Below are 20857 nucleotides of genomic sequence, written 5' to 3'. Positions count from 1 at the left end.
CATTCACACGTTTCTGTAGGTCGATTTGACAGCTGAAAGGACATTCGGCGATCCTGCTCGAGGGATGTTGTGTCCGTCTCATCGACGAAGAATACATCGCACATATTTTGCGGAACATTCGTCTTTCGGAGCATTCGGCCGCATGGAAGTCCACTCACAGGATCGATAAGTACGCCAAGATTGTCATTAGTTTTACTTTTTTCTTTTAATTACAGTATTTCCTTACATCTACAGACGCACCGTGTGGTCCGTTTCGTGTAGTTTAGTTGCTAAACCTAAACATGGTAATCTAAACGGTCGCGCCTCAAGCAAGAGCACGAGCAGGCGCGTTGACGCACTTCGAAACGTGTCGCGTGTGATATGATGTGAAGGTTTGACAATAAATACTTCTCGTGCGGTTCATTGTGAACATCGTTCATGAGTAACAATAGTTGTGTAGACTTTGAGCTTGCTCGAAGCGCGAATGTATAATTGGGTGAGAAAGCGAGGAGAAGAGAGACAAACGAATATTGTCTGTACGCGACGCTTATATACCCGTTTCAATGTTCAAGTCAAATGTGCGCCTGTATTTTTATGATTACCGTTAAGTGTTCTGAAGGAACGTTCTCATCTTCTCACCTTCTCACGTTCTCACGGAAATAAATATATATATATATATATCTGACTAAATGCGGTCTTGTGATTTCAGTTTTGGCGGAGTCTTCAGCAGACGCGCACACATGAGGTTCGTCGGCAGTTGTCACCAAGCGACAGAAATCCCGGCTGCGACACTCGAGTTAGTCGACGTGGTAACGTGAGTACACGTATTAATATTAATATACTTTGCAGAATGTTCGATAAGAATTGGAAAATCATTGTTGTTATCGGGAGGAGTGTTGGAGAATCATTCGTTAACGCGTCGGTAATGATGACTGCGTGATTCGTCGTCGAGTACGCGAATTAAGACCAAGATTCATCACATTCGCTGAATTTACCAACTTGCTGGTAATTGCCAATGGATTTATTTGAATGTATATGCGACATTCTCTGCGGACATTCTTAGTCCCTAACCGTGTCTTGTCACGTATTCGTTGTTCGAACATTTTTCGTTTCACACCCTCGAGCGAAAGTGTCCTCGCTGTCGCGCGCAAGATTCCCAACCCCCGTGCTGTATTGTAATAAAGTCCATCTTTCCGTCGGCCACGCGCCGGCCGACGGTTCACGGTTTAGTAAACGATCTTTCGGCTGAGTCAGCTGCAAGCACAAATGCGTACAAAGTTAAACATCGTTAACGCACAACGATTAGTACGGTTAATCATTTGTAGATAAATCTATCGGATTTTTCGCGCGACCCGAACTTTATTATTAGGCTTCACGGCACGCATTACCATATCGAACGCACATGCCCCGGCACGAGGAGGATTTTTCAATTTCAAAGTACACTGGCAAGAGAGAGAGAGAGAGAGAGAGAGAGATATGGCGGAGGAAAAAAGAAAGAAAGAAAGAGACAGAGAAAAAGGGGGAGAGAGATAGCGATCACGTTTGCAGTTTCTTGAGCAGGCACGCGATCGCTGTAGCGCGGCGATTCGTCGTTACATGTAAATATTTTTTTAAGCGGGATTGCGCATTCTAATGAGGCTCACAATCGTCACGGCTGATTATGTCTCTTGATCCAAATCGAAATAAATTGCGAAAGCTCGTCTCGGACGACGATAACCGGATCGGTCGCCGGCTAAGCGACGGAGCGACGAACGATGAATGGACAGACGGACGGACGGACGGACGGATGGGTGCCGTGAAGAGGATCGGGTCCGGCAGCCTCCGCTCCGAGTATTTATCAGCGCTGATACAGCGATCGCCTTGCGTCACTTTCCGTGTAGATTTACACGAACATCCGCGAATTTACGACCTACGCAATTGCGTATTTATCGATGCGCGGCGCAAAGCGGCGCGACACGAAGCGGCGGGAAAAATGCCTGCAGCGGGTGCAAAGTTGGTTACAGATATGCCGCGCTGCTCTCTCGACGGTGCCCTTGAACGTTCCTCCGCGGCACGCGGCGAATTTTTACCGACGCACTCGAGGAAGGAAGATACTTCGTGTACGCGTGAAGAAAGAACTTCACGCGAACGCGACGGCGACGGCGACGACGAGGCTGACGAGCGCTTACCTAACGAGCGGTGTTATGGGCGCCGCGCTCACATCCCCGCGTCATGATTTAATTTGCGAGGCGATGCTGATGAGCGACAATCGGCAGCGGTCTTGGGAAGCTCCTCTTCAGCCTCCTCGTAATGGCGCGTCTTCGGCGACCACTGAAACACACCGTCGATTACGTTGGTGATGAGTTGTTATACCCGTTACTGCCAACGTCGATGAGAGCTCTAGCTGAGTGTTCCAAGTCACCTCGGACAAGGACTTGAACTCACAGCTTAAAAGTCGATCGACACCGGCGAACGAAACGAGCATCGGTTGGATTGGCGCAAAAGTCGTCGGGGAGGAAAGATACGTTATCGACGGTTATCGCCGTCGAGATAAACTTTCTCTCGGCGAAAGTAGCCTACCCTTACATTGCCATAGGGTCCAGTTTCTTGTATCTCATTTGCGACAGCATGTTGCTCACCAGCGACAGGGTTATTAGCGTCTCCAGCTCGGCTAGTCTATGATCCGACTGTCGTTTTTGTCGTCTGTGGAGATACAAGTCGAATTGGAGTATTGCGGTGTTACTTTCAGCAAGCGCGATCGCTCGCGTTTTATCGATTTTCTTTTCTTCATATTTTTTTCGCTTTCGCTCCGAGTCCGAGTTCCGGTGCGACTTACGATTTCTCGGGGACCAATGCGCTTTCGCGTCGTACGTATGGCGACGCGACGATCGCTACTTTCTTCTGCTCGGCGTCCGAGGAAGTCGCTGGCTTCGAGTCACGTACAGGCAGTGCCTTTGAGGCCGATCTGTGTAGCAAATTACTAAGCGTGAGAGAGAAAGAGAGACGTCGTTTATTGAACGCTATTGGCTGATATATCACGCGCCAAGTTCATCGAAACAGTGGAGAGGCAAAATGCCGGCTTTTGTTTTTCTTTCGGTTGGAAAAATCGGCACTTATTTCTGTACGATGTTTCTGTTTTCATTGAGATAAGAGAGATATGTTTTTAACATTGCTAATTTTGCCTAATGTTTCTGACGTAATACATAAGAAGTTTTACGTAAGTATGCTCGCAGAAACGAAAGCGATATCGAAGTATCGATCTCGGTCGGTTTCTCAACGCGATCATACGTTACCGCGCTAGTTGAAAGTTGCATGTCAGCGATATATATATATATAATTTTCACGCATCTTATTATATATCATATTGCATACACACACACACACATGCATATATTAAATAAAAGTACGTGTAATTACCCGCTGTGGTCGATCGCAGGAAGTCCGCAGGTGAATATAGGCAGTGCGAGTGCCACGAGGATGCAGATCGCCATTATTGACGGACGCGTCATCGCGTTTACGCGCGGAGGAGCGCTGCGAATATATTTATGTATATATTTTTCCTCGTCACTTCGAAAAGTTCGCGAAGGGCGGGATAAATAGAAGGAGTTTTCGAGCGATTTCACAGAACACGTATCGATACGATCTCGAGAAAGATGCTCGCGTGTTCGTTGTGTTTAAACTATAAAGTCGCAGCGACGATCTCACCATATATATATATATATGTGGGGACGGTATATTGCCCCCACTATCGAAGCAAGACGCTTCTGCATATATTGCCCTCTTTTTGTCGCTTCCACCCGCCAGCAGATAACGCACATTTGCACGATGAAACGATGAAGTGATTTTCGGAAGTGCCGCTCCTCGCGATTTCATCCCGACGTCCCGATCGTCCTGCGAGGGCGAGCGATTTACAGTAACAGCTGCGGAACAACTCGGAAAGAACGACGCGACGTGTGTATTTATAAAAATACGACAACACGATTGACAATATTGCCTTGTACTTGTTACATATACTTCTAGAAAAATGATGAAATTAAGGGAATTTTATTTGGATCCCAGGTGTCATGTAGCGAAGGTAATACGCGCGTGGGAGTGCATTTTTTTCATTTCACTTATTTATTCGTTTATATTTCAACAATGAATCATACATACGGACTCGCAACACTTACATCTGTTCGTGTTTATAAATATACGTAGTGTGAGACGCGTGAGATCGCACGAATGAAAAGCGCATGTTAATGATAATTCGTCGGAAAGCGCGCGTAAAAAGCGAGTCGAAGATCCGAGAATCATTCGCGTCAGAACGAGACGTTTCCGATACAACGATTTTTCCGACGCCATTCCATCGAAGGATTCTTAAGACGATGCCGCGATAAGCCGAGGAGAATTCCATACGTAATATACAGCGAAATTTGTCCTCGACTGTTCGTCGCTGATGCTCTCTCTCTCTCTCTCTCTCTCTCTCTCTCTCTCTCTCTCTCTCTCTCTCGCGCGCGCGCGCGCTTTCTCTCTTTCTCTCTGTCTGAACTCGTTACGCTCTCAGCGTGACGAGATTCGTCGTCGCCGCTAAAGCGACAAGATAGGAGAGAAAAGTCGCGTGTAATCGCGCTCTTCCATTTTTTCATGTCTCGCCACGAGTTTTCTTCCTCTTTCTCTTTGTCTTCTCTCTTTCTTTTTTCCATTCGCAATGAATAATGCACCCTCGCGATATATCACCCTTGACTGACGCGTTCATACCATTTTCTGCGTGGAATACCCTACGTTCTCTGCGCAATGATACACGATCGCTGATGTGTTTCCACGCTGGCCAAACCTGCGGAGTGATCGCAGCAATTTTCCAGCCGGATTCCTGTTACGTCATACCCCGTGTCACACGCAAGATTTATCCCTTTTGTCTGGTCTCTCCGTCACTCTCTCTCTCTCTCTCTCTCTCTCTCTCTCTCTCTCTCTCTCTCTCTCTCTCTCTCTCTCTCTCTCTCTCTCTCTCTCCTTCTCTTTCTGCCTCGGATAAAAGGCGAGCGGTGAATTAAGGTACGAATCCACTCGTTTGCGCCATTGATCCGGCCGAGCGCAAGCACGAAGACGACGAGAAGGAAAATTTCTGCTGAGGAAATGTGCGAATTTTCCTTTCTTCTCGCGCGCGCAAAAGAAGGGGACGTTATTCGGCGGAATACAATACCGTCCGAACTAAACACGCTAACGAAACTCGCATACTAAATATAATACGGTTATCTCGGTGTATAAAGATACACGTATGAAGATAAGAGTGTTTCCGTTGCATCTTCACGCATTATCACCTCCTTATCCGAATTGCAATTGTGAAATTCGTTGCAGTCGCCTCACGACGGAGCCTCACGGTTTTCGTGTTTCTCCTCCGATCACGCGTTGGATCACGAATTTCGCAATGGCGCTTGAGATCCGCGTTGTCATCGTCGTCATCGTTGTAAAAGTGCGAGCTGGACCTTATACTCGTAATTTTTTTCCCGTTACTTCCGGTTCTACTATGCATTTCGATCGCGAAACTTTATCGCGCGTCGTACGCGGAAGCGAGACATCGCGTCGCGTCCGACTCGTTCGCGCGATAAAGTTCACGCCATCGAGTTTTCCTCCTTCTGCGTAAGGCTGCGAATGTGCAATGGACGCAATTGTGGTCGTCCCGTAAGGGGAAAAGCCTTTCCCCGGGGGAAAGAGAGATCGCGCGGAAAAGATACTCGCGAATTTCGCGTAATTGATCTTCTCACAAGCGCCGTTCAATTGCGACGCGAGTTTTCAGTCGCGCACGCTTCGCGCGTTATCTCGATCGTCGTTTGGCAATTTGTCGTTTGGAAAAGTGATTGCGCCAACGTCGCAGCTGGTGTTTTTGTTTTGCGGGGGACTCCTTGCAAAAGACGTAAACGGCAGAAAAAAGACGCACATCGCGACGATACGTCTTCGTGCCACGCGCGATTCTCGCGTTGCGAAACTCGCGGGTCGATGTCGCGTTGCCCACGCAGAAATTCGTCGGGCGACGTCGCGTCGTATTGAACAACCGCGTGGACCACGTAGACGAAAATTCAAGTCGCCTCGTCGCGACGAAACCGCGTGTTTCATTCACATGACGAAGCGCGATTACGATTACGATTCAATTACGACACACGCGCCCGATATCGCGTATTTACTATTTACATTCTGGTCTTCATGCTTCGCCGGTCTCAAACACCCCGCGTCCAGTTACCGCGATATCGAGCAGCTCCGGAGGGGAAAGTGTCGAAAAGTCGATGGTCGAAAATCGATCGGTCGGCCGAAAATCGCTCGGGGAGTTCCCGCGCGCTCGTCCGAGAGTTCGCCGAACGAGCGCGAGCGAAACACCGCCCGTCCCGGCGCGATCGATTCGTTTGATTTTTCCGACACGTGTGCGCGAAAAATGCGCCTGTTCTCGTGTCCACTTAGACGTGAGTAGTACAAAGTACCATCGGTCCGACGGCTCGCGTCGCGCACGCGAATATCCGCGCGCGTCGGAGATTTATACGAGCGCAACTCGACGATGATCCATCGTGAGACACGTGCGTGCACAAAACTGACATTTTTTTATTTTGACGCTTTCGGGAAAGCAGAGAAAGGTAGCCAGGGACGAGCCACACTAGGAAAAAAAATTTATAGTATCTCTAACAAAACTGTTCAGTCGAAGCATTTTTTAATAGCAACCAAATATCTTGTTTTATATAATAAAATACTTGGTTGTCTCAACTAAATATATTTTTCTGCTTTGTTCTCCGGACCAAATGATTTTGTCCTTAGATTTCATATGTAAAAATTAAGCATTTTAGTTATTTTATCCATAAAAATTACATAATAACGAAATATTATTTTACATAAACTAAACTAATGCCCAATGGATATTATTTTGTCTTTCTGTGCACTAAAATTTAGATTTTATATATTGAGAAAAAATTATAGTATTTTTAACAAAATCCATATGGTTAAAGCTTTTTGGTTGCTATAACAAAGGTATTACGTTATATGGACAAACCGTAATCAAACAAGATATTTGTTTACAGGAACCAAACAGTTTTGTTGGGCATATTTTAACCAAATTATTTTGTTGTTACAACAAAATTTTGGTTCACGCAACAATACATTCTTCCTAGTGCACGCTCGTCGCCGAAAAATTACACGGCTGGGGTGCTGAAAAGTAGTTAATTTCACCAATATCGCGGCCATTTCCTTTTGCCATTCTAACGAGCTAGTGGCGATGGAAACATATGCATACAGTGCTATTATAGTTGACATTGTAACAGCTGGTAAAATCCCATCCCAGATCAATCCCAGGATACCGTAATTATTTAGCCGTGCCATCGCACATTCGCGAGTCCTCGCGAATGTTTGCGGCTGAGAAGCGAACAAAGGGGCCTCGGCCTCATTCGGCGACGTTCAGTGTTCGTTTTAATGAGCGAACGTCGAGTGCGAAGACACGCGTCTTGACATCACGAAACTTCGCGCTCGTGCACGATGGAAGAATCCTGTATTTACCGACGAAAGAATATGATTCCGTTGTGTTCCGTTCTCCTTGCAGAGGGAGTTGTAATCTAATTTTTCACATAATTGGATTATGTAATTTCGACGACGACGTTTCATTTCGGCCGTTCCACGCGTGCACTCGTCGTCCAATCGATTTTCGCAATCTCCAAATTCAAAATTCGGTCGTCGCTGTTGCGACTTTCATCTGCCGTCGCGTCGAGAATTCGTCTCCTTCGATCGGATAAAGCCAGATTTTCGCGCGACAAAGATCTCCGCTAATCCGCGGATTAAAGTGATTCGCGAGAGTGGATTACACACACTCGAGCAGGTAATTGCGAGTAATCGGTGTCGATACGCTCGAGATACGATATCGAGTCGTGCGATATGGAGAAATGACGAGCAGGAAGCGCGAGGCGAAAGACAAAAGAAGAGATTATGCACGAATAATCGATTACCACATTTTATTGCATTCGTAATAGCATATACATCAGTTTGTTGAAGGTAATTCGACGACGATTCGGCACACGATCGGTTTGTATGCATGAGAAGGAAAGAAAAAAATGTCGATGCTTTTCGGTACGCAGAGAGTGGCAGAGGGAAGGAGAGAGAAAGAGAACCTCTCCGCCGCTCCGCCGCTCGATTCACAAAAGCGCAGACTCGCAGTCTCGCGCGGTCGTGGGGGATAATAAATAAATAAATAAACAATAAATAGGTAAACAAATAAATATGCAAATAAATAAATAAATAAATAAACAATAGGCATTAAAAAGGACATTAAGTAGTAAATAGTATCGAGGAACGTAGGCTCTCGCGGCCTGATTAATACTAACAATAGCGACTCACGCTCACAAAACGCTCTCCAGCAACGCACCGAATTAATTTCTGCGCGTCATGCCTTAGATAAATAAATAAATAAATGCAAGTCGCGCTACCGCGGCAATCGAATCGGACGATCCACCGAGACGTGGGAGTCCTGCCGAGAGAGACGCTGTCTCTCGGTGGACAGTTGGCGGTGTGAATCCCGCTGACGACGAACGGGCGACTCTCAACGTCCGCCGTGAATCCCCGTCTCTCTCTCTCTCTCTCTCGCATTAACATCGCGGGTAGCGGTACACACTAAATAAAAATTGCAACACGTAATACACGGCCGAGCCCGGAATGCAACGCGTGACGCGCGTCGCCCTCGGCGTCGCTGCGTCCTGAAATCTTGGTCCTTTACGCTCGGAAGATGCGCGCGTGAAAATGAAAATTCGCATTCTGCTGACGGAAAAATGCTGACTGAAGAACACGCCACTTATGCGACTGACGCAAATCCGTTGCGCACGAAGAGGCGGCGCGAAGCGAGCGGGGGAAAATTCGCGGAATTTCCGCGGGAGATCATCTGTTTATCATCTCGCACCGTTAATTTGCCAATATCTCTCTTGCAGCATGAGGCGTGATGTTATCCGCGTTCGTTTCCTCTTCGCACGCGAACAAGCAAATTTGCAAAGCGCGCGCACCCGTAAGGTTTGCCGAATCATCTCACTGGGAGGGAGGGGAAACGCAATATCGCGACGCTGCACCTTAACGAGAGAGCCTCCTCGCTCGCTTCGTCGGCTGTTCGGCCGTTTGAGGGATCAGCCGAAAAATTAGTCGCAATCACGGAGGTCAGACTCGGGGTTAATGAACGGCGAGTAAATAAAAGCGCTCGCGACGCGTCTCGAAATCGTCGCCCCGTGAGAGAAGAACCCGCGACTTGGCGGAACGACGATGAAAGCTCCGTCGCGCGTTTTCGCCCCTCCCCCCCTCCTCCCTTCTCACATTTTTTCTCTCTTGAAAGGAAGACAGCGAGAAGGTGCAAGAGAGAGGGGGAACAGAAAGATCGCGATCCGACATAACGATAACGATCAGTCGCCGCGATGAACGTCGAGCGATCGTGCGAATGGAATCGAAGAGATCTACAGCTACTCTAAGAGGATATCTAACGCCGCCGCGGGAGTGCATCTCGCGCGGAGATTCGACGCTATCCACGAATACTAGGGACGACTCACGTTTTCTGGAAATACTGTTCTCGTTTAAGCGGTCGAGCATACTGGAAATATGAGGGACTCGGAAGAGAAGTTCGGAGACTATCGCGCCATCCGTTCCCGGTCCGGAAGGAAACGCGTATTCTTCGCACGGTAATTCGCCGATGCCGAATTTCCGTCTCCTCCCGCCTCCTTCAGCCTCCCTCTTTCTCTCGCGCGCAGAGTTCGTTCCCCGCTCGGGGTGGATTACTTATTTTCTTAAGATCGTAAGTTCGCGAGGAAGTTGAAGCTCGGACGGAAGCTGGTCCGTAGGTAGCGCGTTGTCAACGGATCACGGATGAGAGATCAATTAAATGTGTATATGTGTGTGTGTGCGTGTGTGTGTGTGTGTGTGTGTTTTGCGTGTACGTGTATGTACGCATGTCTTCTCTAATTGTTTACTTCCTGTTTCTTCTGCTGCCTCCGTCCTTTCTGTCTCTCACCCCGCCCCGTCTTTCCTCCGTTTCTCTCTCGCCGCACTTTCCTGACTTTCGCCTCATTCTCGAGCGCCGTCGAGCTTCTGAATTAAATCAGCTGATAGTCCCTCTGCGCCTCCTGCGGATCCTCCTTCTGCAATTAGAACGAGCGGAATCGAATTAGCGCGTCGATCTGCGAGTGACAGATTCGCAGTCGCGAAGACAAGTCCTCGGCGCGGCAAGTTTCGCGACGCGTCACAGATTCGCGCGCGCTATCTCCTGTGTGTATCTCCTGTGTATCCGAGCGACTTAACGATCGATCGAACGGACGACGGAGAATATTGAAGAGACAGAGAGTAAACGACGAGCGAACGGACGAGCCGCCGCCGCGTCATGGAAGCGTTTCACGTAGCCTCTCGCGAAGAAAGAAATGACTTCGAAGGCCCCGCACGTTCGGAGAAGCCGCTAATTACTCGCCGGGGTTCATTACGTTTCACAGCATGCACCCGCGTGATGGTCCATTCAATTTTTTCTCGTCGTTCTTGAAATTATCACTCGGGTAGACCGACCGTTTAACAAATGACCGGCCTGAAAAAGCGGACCGCGGTGAGATATTCAAACTTTACGGCGAGCCTCCGGAAGCGAGACGTGTTGATAAATTACGTACGAAATAATGTTCACGCCTTCGCGTGTCAAGTGAAGTCCATGAGTGATCGAGCGAGTCGTAAATCAGTTAGTGGTAAATTATATAACGATACGGTGATGTACAGAGCAAAATAGACAGACAGGAAGAGATACATTACTAAAGAGAGAGAGAGAGAGAGAGAGAGAGAGAGAGAGAGAGAGAGAGAGAGAGAGAGAGAGAGAGAGAGAGAGAGAGCAAGAGTAGAAAAAGATAAGAGACTAAACGGCCATATCACGCAATTACTTCTGGCTTTGATTGTTTTATCTGATCAACAGCTAGTCATTAATTAATAAATGGACTAATTAATAAATGGATTAATTAATAAATGGACTTCGATAATTATGATAATGATATGCAGCTAAATGGATGAATAAGTAAATGGAGAGATTTATTTATAAAGAGGAAAAGAGAAAGAGAAGAGAAGAGGGAAAAAAGAGAGGCTGAGAACGTTTAGCGATCGTTTAATAATACTTTTAATCGCGTTACTCACCCAAGGTAAGGGACGAAATTGATCGGACTGGTCCGCGCTCAAGTCCGCGTCTCGGCCGACGATCAGTAGGAGATGCTGCAGCTTTCGAAGATCGTCCTCCGGGATGGATCTTCGCCGGCGGCCTCTGCGAAGAAAAATCAAACGGCGTCAAACAATTGACCCGCGGCTCGCGAAGTGTCGATTCGCGTTCCGCGTACGAACTCTCTTGTACGAATGAGAGAGATGCAGTAATATCAATCTCCGCGTTTGTTGCGCAACTTGAAGGAAGAATTGCGAGCGATTATTTCACTCTCTCCCCCTCTCTTTCTCTCTCTCCCCCGGCTTCTTCAGTGAATGACTCTCATTATATTTCGCGGCGGTCACGAATTGCCGTTTGCCGGAGCATCGGAAGCGTGCATGTCGGCCTTATCGCGATTTTGCACGACTTCCCGTGCGATCATGTCGCACCGTTTTACAACTAAAAAAGATAACCACGGGTGTCACGATCGCTTCGCGATTGCGATCGCAAGATCTCTCGCGAATTCGGGCACGCACGACAAAATCGGCGTCGTGCGTTTTTATCAGCCCGGATGAGCGTGGCAAGCTCGTGAATTCTAATAAGTGTGGCAATATCTAGCGCATGATTAGTTTATTGAGGTCTTAATTAATCGCCACGCGCCGATAACGCCGTCATCGCTCGCCGTCGACGTTGCGATACGCAATAAGAATTATGTTTCACGCAACAACGGATAATTATTGCGAGCGCGATATTGAGTCACTTCGCTCCTCCATCCCGCGTATCGAGGTCGCATTTCTGCGAAATTGCCGATGAATTTACAGTTACGAAGGAAGAAAAGAGAGCGAGATATAAATTCGACGTAACGAATCGCCTCGATCGTTCAAATTCCGATACGCATTCCGCGCAATCCCCAATGGCCGACAGCCTAATAAGGGCTCAAGCGACGTTCACAGTTAGTGCTCATATTTTCGCCGCTCGTGTTCGCAAAGCCTCGACATCTCGTGTCATTTTTTCGCGTCTTCTTTCGTCGTCCCTGAGACCCGAGAGAGAGAGAGAGAGAGAGGGAGGGACCTGTTGATCCACATGAATCATTTCGATCTCCGGCTTTTCTTTGTCCGCGGTCGATATGAGATCGCTGTTGAAACGAGAGCTCACGTGGGACGAAGAGATGGCAACGCCTACGCGATTCTTTCACGTGGTTTCTCGCAGATGTCGGAGCAACTTCAGAATTGCCTGCGACAAATCAGAATCTCTCCGGCACGCGCCCGACGCGTCGTGTCGCGTCGCGTCGTTTCATTGTGCGTTTCATACGCTCCTACGCGCTTGCGTCTGTGCTATTCTCGAATATATCTCGATCGCGACATATACACACGCGCGATTACACAATAGCGTAACATCACTTACGCAACAATCCGTCGTGGGAGTGACCGAAAGAGCGGGCCTCGAGCGGCGCTGCTTATCTATCATCGGGCGACGCATATATGTGCGTACAACTATATATATATATATATATATATATGGCGCACAATTACGCTGCGATATTTATGCGCCTGCCGTTAATTGCACGCGCGACACCGACACCGTAAACCGATGTTCATTAATTTATTCGTCGCGGCAGCGAGAGGAGCCATCACATCGCGCGCCGCGCCTCACCGGACTCCTTTTCAGAGAACCACGCCGGTAAGAACATCTGAATAGAAATTTACTCGCGCGGCATTTTCAACGAGGATAAGGAAAGGCGGAGACGAAGAAAGGAAGGGAAAAAAGAAAGAGGGAGAGAGAGAGAGAGAGAGAGAAAGCGATAAATAACCTAGTTAGAGGCAGCATTACCGTTCGCCGTCGCTTTTCTTCCTTCTCTTCGTCGCCCCCCTCCGTGTTTCTTTTCCGTTTCGATCGCATGTCTTATTCTTTCCATCGGCTGGGATAAATTGCAATTATGTTATTCGATGAGTATCGCGGCCGAACGCTTGCGAATGTAAATGCGACGTAAAGTATTCGCCGACGCCTCGTGCGCGATCGCTCCATTTTTTCTCGTCGTTTTCTCTTTCCGCCCCGTTTCCCCTCGTACCTCCTCCCTTCGCCCCCCCCCTCTCTCTCTCTCTCTCTCTCTGTCTTTTTTTCTTTTCTCTTTTCCACTTGAAAATCGATAGAGTTCGCGCGAGAGCGTACGTCGATGTCGTCGAGAAGCGGGATTGAATTACTATTAATTGTGCAGAAATTCCAGAGCCTCTCGCGCCTCGTTGTATTACTCGCCGTGAGGTCAGGCAAATTATTTCACCAGAGAGCGACGCCGAGTAGACTCGAAACGCCATTCATTCCGCGCCGCATCAGCATTAATTTCTCATTGCGCCAAGTTGCGCGAGTTCCTCTCGCAAGCTCCTCTCGCACGTCGCGCGTTGACTCTTTTCCTTCCCTTTTAACTCGGTTTTTCCACCGCGCTCGTATGACCGTTCTACACGGCTGACCGAAGCTTTGAAGAAGAAGCAACAAGTGCAGCCGTGATCGATAGGGGACCTCCTCGACAAGGCTGAAGTTCCGCGTCTTCTCCCCCCCCCCCCCCCCCCTCCTCCCGACGCGGAGAATATATTTTATAATTTTCTTGCCGTGTTAGATTTTCGTTTCGCCCGGGGAAAATTCGCGTGATTTAGCGAGCATTATATCGTACTTGCGCGCGAAAGAAGGATGCCTTTTCCTATAAAGGCAGAGCCTCGCGGAATTCTTAAGGAAGAGGTATCTCTTATCGCGTCACGATACGCTTCCTCAGGGTTATTATTTAATCGCGCCCGTCACGATAATAGTGATAAAAGTCGGCGACGAATCGGCGGACCTTCGAACTACCGCGCGCCGATGCGCTTTCGCGTTCTTCCGCGAAAGTCGAGCAAGGGAATCGAGTCGACGGCGGCGGAAATTGATCGGGAGTACAATTGAAAAATCGGCGGACGAGCCGCCGGGATGATATCGAGTCGACTGAAGTAGCAGCGATAACGATAACGTTGTAAGCCGGAAGACGAACTTACAGGAGAGCCGGGTCGACTTTTCCGTATCCCACTGGGACGACGATGCCCTTCAGTCTCTGCAGCGCCAACAGTGTCTCGAGCTCGGCGAGTCTCTGATCGGACAGTCGTTTCTGCCGGCTGTAACAGAAAGCGACGAGTTGACGAATTAACGAGAGATGATTTCCTCTCAGTTCGCGAACTCGTTGTGCGAACTCGCTGCGAAAGACCGCGTTTGAGAGACGAGAGAGAGAGAGAGAGAGAGAGAGAGAGAGAGAGAGAGAGAGAGAGAGAGAGAGAGAGACATTAACGCGGTCGAGGTGATTTCGCCAATTATTTCCACGCGTATCGCGGCTTGCCGATTGCGGCTATGATCTCGCGGCGCTTTTAATATCGACACGTGCACGCGTCGCTCTTTCATAACCGCGCTAATCTCGCGAGCGTACAGAGCGACAAAGCTTCGGATACGTACGTGGGTAGAAGTCGATCGCTCTTCGTCTTGTCGATCGACATCGGTGACTATCCTCGTGCGAAGTTCTAACTTTGCAATTGACTCTTTTTTCCTCATTTTACATCGCGGACAGCGGTACTTTTTATTTCTTTTTTCGTTTAACACTCGGTATATTAAAAAAAAAAATATATATATATATATATAGTTTAACGCACTTTAATATCATGTCGTTACATGAGACAATAATATGATACATTGTTAAATCGTGTGTAACCTTAAGACCGCCGCCTTGCGTCAATTAAATCGAGCTTAGCCGCGTGAGTAAAGCATTGGACGATCGATATCGAGTATCAGCGGACCAACTGTCAATCCAAAGTCTCATTCTCCGTCTTTCTCGAACGTCGGAAGAAAACAGAGCGTTGCGATAACTCAGCTTCGATTAGCGGCACCGAAAAACGCGATTCTTTCGGCAGGAGACACGCCCGCGTGCGGCGCGTTTTTCGCAGCTCTCGCAACTGTAATATTTTCTCCGGGAAATCCTACCTGAGTAGCCAATCGGCAGGTCTGGCATACGTCGCTCCCGGCAGCAGCACGATGACCAGAACGCACAGTATCGCCGCGCCGATCGACAGTTTCATCGTCGTGCGCGCACTCGGGTCGGTTCGCGGTCGAAAGAGAAGAAAGTAACGACTGTGAAGTCACCCGGGTGGCAGGGAATAACGATTCTACGACAATGACACCGATCGTCGCACCACTTTGCCGGCTTGCGATTCCCCGAAAGTCCAGCAGCTTCTTTCTTCTCGGCGCTCCGCGGATATGTCGAGTTCTTCTTTTCACTGATATCTGATTTGATTTCGATGCTCGATCTCGCACGGTATCCTGATCCTGCTCCTCTTTCTCTTCCTCACTCTTTTTTCTCTCTCTCTCTCTCTCTCTCTCTCTCCTCTGTCTCTCTCCCTCTCTCTCTCTCTCTCTCTCTCTCTCTCTTTCTCTCTCTTGTCGCTTTTGTCTGCTGGTGAACTGTAGCGTACTCTCACTCGCATCGAGCATATATACCCCCAGCAGCGTTAGCGCCCTCCTGTATATCCCCACCTTGTCTTCTTCGGCTAGATCGCCCCACTCGTTGACGCGGGACCACCCTCGCTCTCTATGCGACGCTACCTGCCCTCCGAGAGCGTTTCCTCTCGTAGATTCGCGAATGGACGCAGACGACCACTCGTTGCTCCTTTCTCGTCACATTTCCGCCGTGCTGTCGCGCGGTGCGTCACTCTCTCGGATTCGAGTGTCGCCTCGTGCACGTGGTGGCGTCTCTCTCATCGTCGAGCGAGCGCCGCTCTTTCTCCTCGTCGACCGAGCGAGCACATCAGGTCCGAGAGCCTTCGACTTTCGTCGATCGTCGGCCGACTGCCCAAGAATTCGGCAACCGGCGATCATCGCGAGGTCTCGCCGCGCTGGCGGGAATACAATCGGACAAATGAATTGTCCAATTTTTGCGCCGCCGCACAGAGCCGCGTCACTTAAACGCGGTGTTCTTAAACTGGCCGGACCCACGGATTATCCAACTTGAGGCAATATCTCGACTTGGAAACTAATTACGACGTCGTCGTACTTAGTAACTTAAATCACCTCCTTTGTAATATGCAAATTGGTAATATCATAGCGATACCGCGAGCTTATCTCAATACAGACGTACCTCCGTCATCGAACTCGGCGCGACGGGAGGGGGAGGGACAAAGGTCCCGCTTTTCAGGACTCTTTTCAAGCGGACTCGCGAGCCTCCTCCGTTTTTCTCCGCGGACAAAGTGATATTTTATTTTAGCGCACGGCATGCACACGAGCAGCTGAGTAACGGAGCGGATTGATAAAGGCGGACCTGCGCTATCTTGCGAGAAAACAATCGTGCGAGAAATCGTGACGATGCGTTCAATGACGGAGCCGAAGTCGTTCCCCCGATCGTTATCCGTTTCGTTATCCGTTGTCGCGCCTTCGTCGTCTTTTGGACTCGGAGTATCCCGAGATTCATACCGACGAGAGAAAAAAAGGGAAAGAGAGAGGGAGGGGAAAGGAGGCACGTGAATAATAAAATCAGCGAGAACGCACCGATATTCGCGATGTAACATTGTGTTTTTCTCGGCCCGCCCGTGTCTGCCATCTTATCGCGCTCGCGTTGTTATTGCCAACGTCAAGATCGGCGTTGTTACGCGACGCGCCGCCGCGCCGCCGGGCCACTCGCGCGTGAAGATTGCGGGGCGCGTGTTTGTTGGTTTAATTTGCGAAAAAATGTTTTCGCCGTGGCGGAAAGAATCCGGAAGAGCGCACTCCGTGAGTAATGAGACGCGAACGGGCCAATCGTTCGGCCGGAGAAGGAAAGAGCAGAGGAACAATTGTCGGCGTGCTTACAGCGAATCGACGCGACGTCATCATCGTCGTGCGTCTGCACGCATTAATAACCTGTGATTAATCTTTCGGGAATCGACGGGGGCTTCCCGGCCGGCCAGTTCTTGCCCGGCATCTCGGGCCTCAAGTGGAACGTTGCAAATTTCTACGCGTGAATGACGAGGACGTGTATAAACATTGCACCTTGCCCGCTCGAAATCCCATTAGGCCGAGTTAACGCGAAAATTCACGCGTGCGGAACGCTTCCTCCGCGGATCGAAGCTCGAAGATCCCGAGATTACAATGAGCAAGATTTCTTACGTCGCGCGTTGCGTTTCGCCGCTGACGTAAAAGTAAACTACGTCGATAGGAAGGAAATACCTTGGGAATACCGAGAAACATGACGGCTTACGATAATTAATTCATAATCCTGTGCGGAGCTTGTTTGCAGACGCGCGTTTATCAACTAGCTGTGCCTACTTTCGATGACTGTCTCAGCTATTTTCATACCACACAATGGTGCGTTCCCGCCGATTTACGCGCGTCTCGCGCCTCGCGATTTCTAATTATCGTCGATATGTACGCGGCCACCGACTTGCGTAACATCAAACAGAACGCAACGCGATGTTACGCACTCTGAATGAGCAGGAAAGTGTTCGGAAGTGTTGGAGGGAGGAGAGAGAGAGAGAGGGAGAGAGAGAGAGAGAGAGAGAACAATGTTCACGGGTCATTTCGTCGAAATTATCATCGACACGATTTATTCTTAGCATATAAATTTAATAACTTTCGTCGCGCAAAATGTATAAATTAAATCTATTCGCTCCTGTCGGAGTGCGCGTTCGAATTTTTTCCTCTTTATCTGCTATCATTATTTTTAGCGTTTTATTATTTCTCGATGTTTTCGCAGCAATACCATTTGTTCCGAATAACCATTTTTAATCTCATATTTTTGTTATTTCTCCTTTCCGCGTCGATGCGCCGCCGGTTAAAGGTGAAATTACGTTATTTCGAGCAGAAAAACGGCACGCGCGACATCGGGGTAAATATCGGGTCGTGCGGAACGAGAGCCGCGATTCGTATTTTGTGTCACACTCATCTGGAAACATATCGCGGCGTAAATCATCGCGGTCGGGCTGCCTCGGACTGGATCGACTCACTTTTGCAACGACGAGACACGCCGTCCATCGAGAAGAGCACCCGCGATGATCGTGGAACGCGCGTCGTTCCGCTATCCAGGTTCGCCGATCAGGCGCCATACGTTGCTTTATCGATACGTCGCGAGGGAATCGCAAATACCAGTGACGCACGAATTGATATTTATGGCGCGTAACGCGCGCCAGACAATTAGTTATCGCGGACGAAAGGGAGAGAATCGCACGGCGCCTCAATTGTGCTACTATTCGTTGTCGCACTGTGCGCCGCGATATGTACACCGGCAACCTGATAATGATGTGTCAGAGAGATTAGTCACGGCTTTATCACGCTGCCATCGATCGTAAAGTGGTGCTCGAAGCCGCGACAACTGCAGCGGGCAAAAATCCATACAAGAGCGTGTTATTTCCCAGATGTGTAATTCGACGTCTATGCCTACTTGATTAATCGCGTCGCTTTCGTGCCGTTATCGACACATATGTACATACACATATATATATATATGTGTGTGTGTGTGTGTGTGTGTGTGTGTATGTGCGTATATATATCCTCGTATCTGTTTGTTTTATTGTTTGTGTTATTGTAAAAAGAGGCTCTCTCTGGTCGCCCGAAACGTCGCTTATAAACAATCTATCTGCGGCGGCGCTCCGTGACTCCGCGTTTTTTAGCTGACGTCACACGCGGAAGACCCGCAACTGTGCATGCTAAAACTGAACCTCGCTCTCTTCCGCTCTCTCCTGCTCTCTCGACATTTATTTTCTATAGAGTGATTTACGCGAGAGCACCGTTGAGGTCATATTTCTTCTCGCGCTTACGGGAAAAATGCGTGCAGGAAAAATGCTCTTCTTTTAATCGTGGGTTTCCTCACGCAACTTTTTTCCCGACCAGGATTACTAATAATTCCGATAATAATCTTTTTTTCAATTCAACGCGGAAATCTTCTATGTGAGACGCGTACAAGGTGCAAGGGTCCGAAGGTGATTCTCTTCTTCGAAGAGAAGAAGTGAAGAATCCTTCAAAGAGGGAAGTAGCGGTGAAGCAATCTCTTAATAGAAAGATACGGAGAATCTCTATAGGTAAACAATTATATCTCTATATAAACAAACGGCAAATACCAATCGCGACTGTTAGAAATATCCGCGTCCACTGTCGCCCCAAAGCTGCGGATTCTTCTCGACGTAGTAGAATCTTGTGGAGAAACGCGCGACGTTCTCGCCTTGAAATTTTTCCACCTTGTCGCCTTGTTTTGCGTCGCTGTTTCCACGCGAGTAGATTCTTCTCACTGGAAGCGGCTCTCGTTTCGAGAATAAGCGATCCAGGAATAGGTCGGCAAGAATAAGTCACTTGCCCGGGAAATAGGTGGCTTATTTTCACCGTCGACGACAATGGAAAGAAAGTCGCGCGGCCACCTGTTGCGACGCGAGTTTGTACTTTGCCCAAATACTCTCTCGTAAACATTTGTGAGACTAACGTAGCACTCTTCTTATCCGATCCCCACGACCGCATCTCTCTTATTTATTGCCGTCACAGCCAGATGGGAGCAGGTGAGCGAGATTTGAAAGATACTCACTCGCGCATTCCTCAGATTTTTCATCGTCCCGTCCAGGTTTCACGTCGACGCAAAATGTACGGCGTACTTTGAACGTCTATCTGTAATGCCTGACTTGCGATAAATACACCAAGACTTTGGCCTTCCGCTCGAAACTCTAAATTGCCGTATAATTTCCGAGATCAGAAGCGTTTTTCGCGTTATCTAAGGCTGTAATCGTTTTTCGCTTGAAGCAAGAAAGTTTCCCTCTCGCTGACGGTTTGTTCTTCAAACCATTTTCGGAAAGCACCGTCACATTGCATTCATTTTGAGACTCTATTCGGAAAAATTGACTTGGTTCCACATCTGAGATGCGTGATAAAAAACTCATCATCTTCTTTCATCACGCATGTGACGAGTTTGCTGCGTTTGCATGACGGTTAAGGTATTCCGGTAAATCGGAAATTGCGGATTGTGGACTAGCAATCAGAATTCGACGAGTTTAGTAATTTCGGTCTAGACCCTTTTATCTCGATTGATCGACGAGTCCCAGTTCGCCCATTCGCGTTTCTCGATCTGACATGGGCTGTACGCGAATCTTCGTGTGATTATTGGCCGGACGCGAATAGTTTGTCGAACAGTCAAGACGGCGACGTTAGACCCGGTAGTGTTTTATTCAACGGAATTCGCGGAAGGTCCTAAATAAAAGATGTGAAACATCATTTCGGCACTCGCGGCGGTCTGCGTACCGAAGGGCGAGCGTAGGCGTGGCGTGTGGAAGAATTCGAAAATGTTGATACCTGCGTACCGGCACGTATGCGCGCGATGATTCCCCCGCTGTGACGTTATTTCGCGCGCCGCTACATTCGCCGAATGAGAATTAATGGATACGAGTTCCAAGTACGAAGCTCGCGCAAAACGGATCGTGCCAAGTCGCGCGCCTAAGTGAAGGCGGCAATGTCGCCGGGACTTCAATTTTACATCAAATTCGATCGACCGAGTGTCCTGCGCCTGCGTGAGCAAAGAGGAATTGCAATCTCAAAGTGCAATTTCATCAGACAGCGTGAGCTCGGTCAGTCACGTCATTGACTCTGCAATCGCGTATTGATACGGTAATGCGTGCCGAGTGTCTCATGTTTGATATTAGATAAGGCCGAATCGATACAAGATCAAAGAATTTTTGCCATCCTCGGAGATAAGCACGCCGCGATTGGTTAGTTGGCCGGTGAGCGTCAACGGTCAGTCGCGGGGAAATTAGTCACGCCAAT

General features: G+C 48.6%; 3 protein-coding genes across 3 annotated transcripts in view; 1 reads left to right on the top strand and 2 right to left on the bottom strand.

Annotated features, from left to right (window-relative positions):
* Window positions 1-189: 189 nt before the first annotated feature.
* On the bottom strand, window positions 190-3632 carry LOC105181321 (uncharacterized). The gene is made up of 5 exons (XM_011138017.3): window positions 3376-3632; window positions 2795-2923; window positions 2545-2661; window positions 2148-2289; window positions 190-1233 (listed from the first exon to the last, which is right to left on the bottom strand). Exons 1-4 carry the CDS (start codon window positions 3465-3467, stop codon window positions 2196-2198), a joined length of 432 nt encoding a protein of 143 aa, XP_011136319.1. The 5' UTR covers window positions 3468-3632; the 3' UTR covers window positions 190-1233; window positions 2148-2195.
* A 6304-nt stretch (window positions 3633-9936) lies between these two features.
* On the bottom strand, window positions 9937-15479 carry LOC105181320 (uncharacterized). The gene is made up of 4 exons (XM_011138016.2): window positions 15077-15479; window positions 14107-14223; window positions 11092-11215; window positions 9937-10070 (listed from the first exon to the last, which is right to left on the bottom strand). Exons 1-4 carry the CDS (start codon window positions 15169-15171, stop codon window positions 10026-10028), a joined length of 381 nt encoding a protein of 126 aa, XP_011136318.1. The 5' UTR covers window positions 15172-15479; the 3' UTR covers window positions 9937-10025.
* LOC105181319 (putative fatty acyl-CoA reductase CG5065) overlaps window positions 12637-20857 on the top strand; it is a 32326-nt gene continuing 24105 nt past the window's right edge. Inside the window, exon 1 of the mRNA XM_025304849.1 lies at window positions 12637-12769. The gene's annotated coding sequence lies outside the window, so the exon portion shown is untranslated. The remainder of the gene's footprint in view (window positions 12770-20857) is intronic.

Source organism: Harpegnathos saltator, unplaced genomic scaffold (assembly GCF_003227715.2).
Source record: "Harpegnathos saltator strain DR-91 unplaced genomic scaffold, Hsal_v8.6 scaffold652, whole genome shotgun sequence".
NCBI classification, from domain to species: Eukaryota; Metazoa; Arthropoda; class Insecta; order Hymenoptera; family Formicidae; genus Harpegnathos; species Harpegnathos saltator.
This window is presented reverse-complemented; position numbering and strand designations above follow the sequence as displayed.

Coding starts and splice junctions, on each gene's coding strand:
- LOC105181321 (XM_011138017.3), bottom strand. CDS start 3,467: ATGACGCGTCCGTCAATAATGGCGATCTGCATCCTCGTGGCACTCGCA. Junction 2,924..3,375: donor CCTGCGATCGACCACAGCGG/GTAATTACACGT, acceptor TTTGCTACACAG/ATCGGCCTCAAAGGCACTGC. Junction 2,290..2,544: donor AAACTGGACCCTATGGCAAT/GTAAGGGTAGGC, acceptor GGTGTGTTTCAG/TGGTCGCCGAAGACGCGCCA.
- LOC105181320 (XM_011138016.2), bottom strand. CDS start 15,171: ATGAAACTGTCGATCGGCGCGGCGATACTGTGCGTTCTGGTCATCGTG. Junction 14,224..15,076: donor CCTGCCGATTGGCTACTCAG/GTAGGATTTCCC, acceptor TTTCTGTTACAG/CCGGCAGAAACGACTGTCCG. Junction 11,216..14,106: donor AAAGTCGACCCGGCTCTCCT/GTAAGTTCGTCT, acceptor TTTTCTTCGCAG/AGGCCGCCGGCGAAGATCCA.